Source organism: Cyprinodon variegatus, unplaced genomic scaffold, assembly GCF_000732505.1.
Source record: "Cyprinodon variegatus isolate N-32 unplaced genomic scaffold, C_variegatus-1.0 Scaffold775, whole genome shotgun sequence".
In the NCBI taxonomy this organism is placed as follows: Eukaryota; Metazoa; Chordata; class Actinopteri; order Cyprinodontiformes; family Cyprinodontidae; genus Cyprinodon; species Cyprinodon variegatus.
In genome coordinates, this window is record NW_015151228.1 from 88,843 (window position 1) to 96,134 (window position 7,292).

The window sequence follows — 7,292 nt, forward strand, 5'->3', positions numbered from 1 at the left end:
ATCCTGTCACCCTCCACTCCAGGCCGTCTGCGCAAAGCAAAGCCTTCAGCCTCTGCTGTTCCTCTCTGCTCACATTATCCGGTGGCTCCAATAACCTGCTTGGGTGCTGCGTTTTCTTTGCGGCTTGTGAAACCACATTATCGAAGGACCAGAGGCAGTTTTCTGCCTAAATGTAGAATATTATATTTCATGCCTCCCTAATATGCACACAATTTCAGTTTCATTCATTCATCCAGAAAAATGTGGATTGATTGATTGGATGTTTTTCCTTTCAGCTACATCAGTGATTGTCCTCCTTCAAAAGCAGCAAAATCTAATTTAGAAATTTGTCCCAAATATTGCTGAGAGCCTATAAGTCTATTGAAACTAGAAAAATAGCTGTTCCTGGTAAACAGCTGTGAGAATGCTGGACCCTAAACTGAAAGCTCAAAATGGCAGAAACCACTGAGAGGACATGAAATAGAAGAAAAGATAAATGCTTCATTTCTTTATTGAAAAAAAAGCAGAAGCCGACAGCAGAAACATGTCGGCATGTTATGAAATTTATTAAATTAGCAGAATCAGAAAAGAAAATTGCAAGAAAAACTTGGAATTTTATCTGGTTGAAGAAATATAGGTTTGGTTAAAATGTTAAAGAATGTGGTATTGAATGAGCAGCTTAGTGCTACATAAGAAACTTGATTAAAGTGTTGAAAAGTTGAAGTAATGTAAAATATGGACAGAAAGTTAATATAGAAATAAGCTAAACTTGGAAACAAAAATGGGCAAAGTTTGAGGTTTTCCATTAATTTCTCTGGGACAGCGAAAGCTTAATATTTAAAAAAATTATAATAATTGAAAGTCCCAAAAGACATAGCATTACCCTCCAGAAGAAACTGAAGGTTTTGATACCAAAATTGTTAAAATCGGCTAAACTACGCCCCTGGATTAAGATGAGATCTGGGCAGCCTCCTGTTCATTCTGACAGCAGCTGTCTGATCTGTGGTCCGATCCAAGATGGCCGCCCTCTAGGCACGTCCAATGAGGCGTCTACGTATTAATGACGGCCTATGGGTAACGCTAACCTCACTTTTTCCCTCAACCAATAAAAAATCAAAAAGAAGAACGTGGCCTACGCCGTTTTATCGCGAGAACTGCTGACGTCACTTTTAGCGCGGAGTTTGTTGTCGGCGGAAAACAATCTGTCAAAGTTAGAACAAAGTGTTTTTTTCCACTTCGTTTCGCTGAAGTTCGAACATTTAACATATTATTGACTCCGTGGCTTCATGATGGATTCCTGAAAACCTTCCCGTTGCTCCTTTGGCGCCAAAAACCCAAACGAATCTGTGAGTTTCTTTGTGTTTAGCTGCAGGTGCTGCGGTTAGCTTGTTCGCTAGCAGCACAAACCAAACTGGTGAGTTTTCTTCTACTTTTTATTGCCGTATTTACTTTATATGTTTGAGGGATGGCAGGTTCTCATTCAGAGCAGCTTAAATGAATAACTGCTTGATCTGACATGAAGTGTAAGTTAATAAAATGAGCTAACTGGAATGTTCTGTGGTTTTCAGATGGAGTTTCCTGCTGTTTGCTCAGAGGACAGCAGCTCAGAGGCAGCCATCATGGACACAGCTAATAAAAAAAGGAAAATCTCAAGTGAGTTTGGATTAAATAAAAACGGTTTGCTGTCATTTAAGTGTTAAGATATAATGTGATTAAATCCATAGAATTGTTTTTTATGGGCATAGATGCTTCTGAAAATATTCTCACTTTATTCTGTTTGTGTATCCAGAGCTTTTTACCTAAATCTACTGGTTGCTCCATACAAACATTCAAACTGAATATTAGACAGATTTGGGGTTTAATTATTTATATATAATAGAGATAATTTGGGCTGAAACATTTAATCTGAATAAATGATTATTGAAATAATAGTCAACTAATTAAGTAAACAATCGTAACTGGAGTATAGAGACTCTAAATCAGGCATTTATCTGTCACTGCGACCCACTTAGAGCAGAAATTATAAAAAAATTATACAAAAATTATATAAACATTTATCAATTAACAGAAAAATCTTTTTCATCTGTCAATCTGCTCTATCCAAAATGGAAAAGTTTTAGTTTAACCTGGTTTAATTTCATTAAAAGGCTCCTTGAATGATAAATTATCTTATCAGATTATTAATTGAGTATAAAAAAAAATAAATTGACAGATTAATCAATATATATAAGATATTTCGGATTAACATTTTGATTTAATCTCATCTAGTTTTTGTTGCTCTTTACAAGCTGGACTGACGCTAGGAGTCTCTATAGAGGGCGGGGGGGGGTTTCTACATGGCGGCTTTTAGCGAGACCAACGCTGGAAAAATCTGATTTAAAGGTGCATTTAGAGCTGAAACCATTTATAGATGTTCGAAATAAAACAAATAAAACATCGTATTTGCTTCCAAAAAAAATAAAAAAAACAATCCACTGGAGTTTGTTTCCAAGTTTGAAGACATTTCGTTTCCCATCGGGACGAGCATAAACCCGCTCAGATCTCAAGCGGAAGTTCGCAGACAAAAAGCAGCTGTGAAACGGCTCAGAAACTCAGAAGCGGATCAAATATCGGGTTAAATATCGGTGGGGTGGCCGATGTCCGATATTCAGTTTTCAGGTCGATACCGATAGGGGGCCGATTATATCGTGCATCCCTAGTTTATACTATGATAAACTTGGCATATACCTCCAAACTTCTGCAATAAATGATTTGAGGAAGATTGTTTTATTACTGCAAGATTTTCTTTATTTTTTCAAGTAACATATAAACAAAAAAACATGTATTGTCCTATTATTTAATTTCTCCTTTAATCCCAAAAGGTTTCCTCAGTTGGACACTGATACGAGCCGTTAAAGTCACTAATGGACGTACCTTCATCCAGTTTGGATTAGTTTGATTGTCTAAAAGATGATGATCTAGGCGTTTTTTCACCCGTGCCAGGCTGAGTCGCTGTTAAACAGGCTGCTAGAGACGTGACATTTTCTTTCTTATTGTGTCCATGTCCAGAGGATGTGCAGCTGGATATAGAGGACCTGTACAAAGCCGTCCCTCAGCTGGCTAAGGTGTTTCGCATCGTGGATAAAATTGGAGAAGGTAGATGTTTAACTTCCTTCATAACATTCGCTGTAAATAACCGTTTAGTTTTAAGCTAACCCAGGTCTCTGTGTCTCTCAGGCACGTTTAGCTCCGTGTACTTGGCCGAGGCTCGGATGCGAGACGGGAGGAGAGAGATGTTTGCCTTGAAGCACCTCATCCCAACCAGCCATCCCACCCGCATTGCTGCCGAGCTTCAGTGTCTGACGGTGGCAGGGTGGGTCCCTGAAACCCTTTCAGCATCACATCAAGGAATTTAGCTGAACTATTTCCACATGGTTTTGTCTTCTTTAACCTTTCTGGCCCCTCTTCCTGCAGCGGCAGAGAGAACGTGATGGGAGTGACGTACTGCTTCAGGAAGGAGGACCACGTGGTGATCGTCATGCCCTACATGGAGCATCAAGCCATTGTGGTTCGTATGGCTGAACTCTAGTTTTATCTAAACCTGTTTGATGGTGTTTTTCATCCCTGCATACATTCAACCTATCAGAGATGCAACGTAGTAAAGGTTTTTAAAGGGGTCATAGATGCAAAACCGAGTTTCCATTGTCATAGATAAATAACGATAGTTCAGTGGGTGAAATGGACGTACAGAGAAGTTCAAACTCCATCAACTCCTCCTTTCTCTGCAAATCTCACTATTCTAAACTTCCACCATAAAACGCGTGAATCCAAACGAAGCACAGAGGTGACGTAAACTCGGGGATGTTGCCTTATTTGGTTCTGGCCTGGACTTTTGTCACGCCTGAAATTGACATCCAGCTCACTGATTCATGGCCCAAGAACATGAATAGAGGAAGATGGAAGACAGCAGTTTAGCTGTTTAGCCTACATTTGGGTTTACTTCTACTAGAATTACAAAGCAGGAAGTTTCTCTATGGAAAATGAGCCAGAACCACAGGAGGAAATGCAGCGTTCCAGACTGACCGGAGAAAGGGGAACATTTTCACAGTCTTCCCAAAGATCCGAAGACTCAACAGGCATGGATTATTTTAGTCTATCAGAAGATCCCTGCAATGTTTGATGCTCAGCTGTTAATTTGCTCGAAGCATTTTACAGAAGACAGCTTTCATAATCTTGGACAGTTCAAGGCAGGATTTGCTAAACTTCTTTTACAGAAACGAGGGGCTGTTCCCACCGTAAGGCCGTCACAACCGCAAGCTGGAAGTGTGATTCTGCGCTAAGCTGTTGATAGCAATGCTAGCAGATCTATGGTGACCAGATTCGTGTTTCTGAAAGGAAGACAGTTTTTCTGGGGAGACCAGACCGGGCATTCGAACCGAGCCATCAGCTCCAGGGCTGGTCCAACGCTTTCCCCCCCGCCTGCCTTTCCGTGCTTCGGGGCTGCTGTTGTCCAGGCTACCGTCACCGGGTCGGGTTCGGTTGCTTCTTCCCCGCTGGCTCACTGCTCGGTTCTGCTGCACTATAGTCGATCAGAATCCCAGACCATTTTGAAATTCCCCCCGGACATTTTTTTAGGTATAAAAAGTAGGACATGTCCGGGAAAAAGAGGACGTCTGGTCCCCCTACCATATCAACAATCTGATGTTTCAGTGAGTGAGTGCTTGTTGCTATGATGCGTCTTTGCTCAGCAGCTTCACTCGCTGTAAACTAACCAATCAGAGCACAGCTCATCTAAATATTCATGATCACACCATGAAAGGAAGAATACCCTATAGAATCATTCTAGCACCCCTTTAATCGTGGGAACAGATTCCTAGGGATCCTAGGGATCCATCCACCCCCACCCCCCAACCACAAGACGAGAACTAGAAATGTCCTGCTCAAATCCTTCATTCCAGGTCAGCTTGATCAGTTAAAGCTATAGAACCTGCAGTACTGCCACCTGCAGGTGACATTAGGTCAAACCAATCCATCGTTTCTGGATTAAGTGTGAAAATATCCCACTCAGTAATTAAGTGGGACCAATGAAGGTCCGCGGTGTGTTTGATCAGGCAGAGACGCTGGCAGATTGTTGCCGGTGGTGTCTGTATCACCTGCTGATACAGTAGCTTTAGTGAGCTATGCAAACGGAAACTTGGTTGCCATCAACCATGACTCAGAAAAGCCTGGATGGCGACTGCTGTGTGCCATATTCACCAAGACACACTTGATAGACTTGGACAAGTAAGAAACTCTCCTGCTGTCGGTTCAGGTAAAGAATATCTATAGATTTTGCATTTAAGATAAAAAAAACTATCAATCTGCTCTATCCAGAACTCCTCAAGTGGAAAAGTTTTATTTTCAGCTGGTTTAAATTATTAAAAAGAATCCTTTAAGGAACCTTTGGCTATCTGATTATTAATCAATTAATTGAAAAAATAATCTACAGAATAATCAAATTGGTAAATTAACTTTAGTTGCAGCTCTAGTTCAGACAGCAAATTCAAATCTATGTAGAAAATATTGGTTGAACTATCTATCTTATTAGGAAGCAATATTTTAAGTAGGCGGAACTGAGCAGGGGAACAATTGTAGTAGAATATTTTATGAATGTGTTTTATAAAGCTCCCAGACCTAAATGTGTAAAAGAAGGTACAATAGGTCCCTTTAATCATGTCCCAGACCCTCAGTTTACCTCTATTGAACTGATGTCATGTGTTATGTATGTTAAATAAGCTCATTTTGAGGTGACGCCTGTTTTGTTTGGACCAATCTTGCTGCAGCGGTTCTGAAACTGTAACGTTTTCCTCAGGACATCATCGGGTCGCTGAGCTTCGAAGAGGTCCGTCTCTACATCTACCACCTGCTGAAGGCTCTCAGACACATCCACCAGTTTGGGATCATTCATCGAGACATAAAGCCCAACAATTTCCTCTACAACCGGAAGAGCAGAACGTACGTTTTCAGCCCTCCTCATAGCAGTGGGACGAATGGTTTGGTTTGGGTTTGATGGTTTTTCTACTGGGATTATTGAGGGAAAACTGCAGCTGCATCGCCGCGTTAATCAGACTCTGATTTCAAGTGTTTATGGGGTGAGATAAAACGTATGTGTCTCAATCTGTAAATGTAAGTCAAAACGTGTGAATATATTTAAGATTTCTATTTGTTAGCTGTGATAACATATAACATAACATATAAATGTTTAATCGAATTAAAAGTTTAGAAGTTGCAAAGTTCAAGGAAAAGTCCGATCAGCAAGGAATGATCAATGGATCATTATTTATACCTAAAACGAATACGTTGGCGGTGATTTAATTAATTTAGTGTTAATCAGTAAAAAAATAAAGACAATCATTTTAGTTGTGATCACTGAGTCTGGGAGCGGCCATTTTTGCCCAAATATAATAACCCCTCCCTCCTGCCATCCTCCGATGTAGGTACCAGATCTACTCAGGGTCCTGCCTCTTATTATGACGTCAACATACAAACTGCATCACACTCGTTTCTTAAGTAAGTCTCATATTATTACCTATATTTGCTATAATTTTACATTTCCTTGGCGATCTAAAGTAGCCGAGAGTAGAAAACAATCAGTCTGGAAGGAAAGTACTGCGTTCTAACACTGAGCTCTGACATTTATCAAGGCGACACAAAAAGTCTTAGCTTATTTTTATTCTTCTTAAGATCTGAGGGCAGGAAGGACAAATGGAACATCTTAAAAAATAAATTTCATAGAGACTTAAGACAAATAAAACTTATTCTACTTGTAGGAAACAACGGTTGTTGTTGACATGAATTTAAAAGTAGTGTAGCTTAATATGGCTAACTGAGCGAGCTACTAGAGGCTAACCTGTTAGCTACAGCTAGCCACAGCACTACCCAGCCCTTTATATCAGGGTCTAACAGTTAGTTTGTTCACCAGAAACAGATTTATTTCAGTTTTGTTATCGATCTATTATTGTTGCCTGGGCAACCACAATGTTTTGCATCATGTAGCAATGTTCAGCCAGTCATGTAGCGTAACGTCACTGGTATGAAGCAGGACCCGAGCAGATCTGGGAGTTACACCGGCAGTGACGTCACGGTGCGGTAAGCCTAGCGCCATTCTCCCCGCTTTCCAAGCTAAATCAATGGGAACTACTAGACACATCTGCAATCAACAACAATTATTGAAGATTTCCAGAGGACTTCACCATTGAAATTCACTAACCTGTAGGTCGCAGTAGTTGTCTTTGCCAAACATGGATGCCTCCAGTAAAGCACATTCACATGAAAATTACTCTGAATTAAAGTCG

General features: G+C 40.4%; 1 protein-coding gene across 1 annotated transcript in view; it reads left to right on the top strand.

The window, feature by feature from the left end:
* The first annotated feature begins 1,117 nt into the window (after nucleotides 1–1,117).
* Nucleotides 1,118–7,292, top strand: part of cdc7 (cell division cycle 7) — an 11,195-nt gene continuing 5,020 nt past the window's right edge. Inside the window, exons 1-6 of the mRNA XM_015396079.1 lie at nucleotides 1,118–1,393; nucleotides 1,548–1,632; nucleotides 3,028–3,114; nucleotides 3,196–3,331; nucleotides 3,433–3,526; nucleotides 5,810–5,952. Of these exons, the coding sequence (XP_015251565.1) occupies nucleotides 1,548–1,632; nucleotides 3,028–3,114; nucleotides 3,196–3,331; nucleotides 3,433–3,526; nucleotides 5,810–5,952 (545 nt within the window). The 5' untranslated portion in view covers nucleotides 1,118–1,393. The remainder of the gene's footprint in view (nucleotides 1,394–1,547; nucleotides 1,633–3,027; nucleotides 3,115–3,195; nucleotides 3,332–3,432; nucleotides 3,527–5,809; nucleotides 5,953–7,292) is intronic.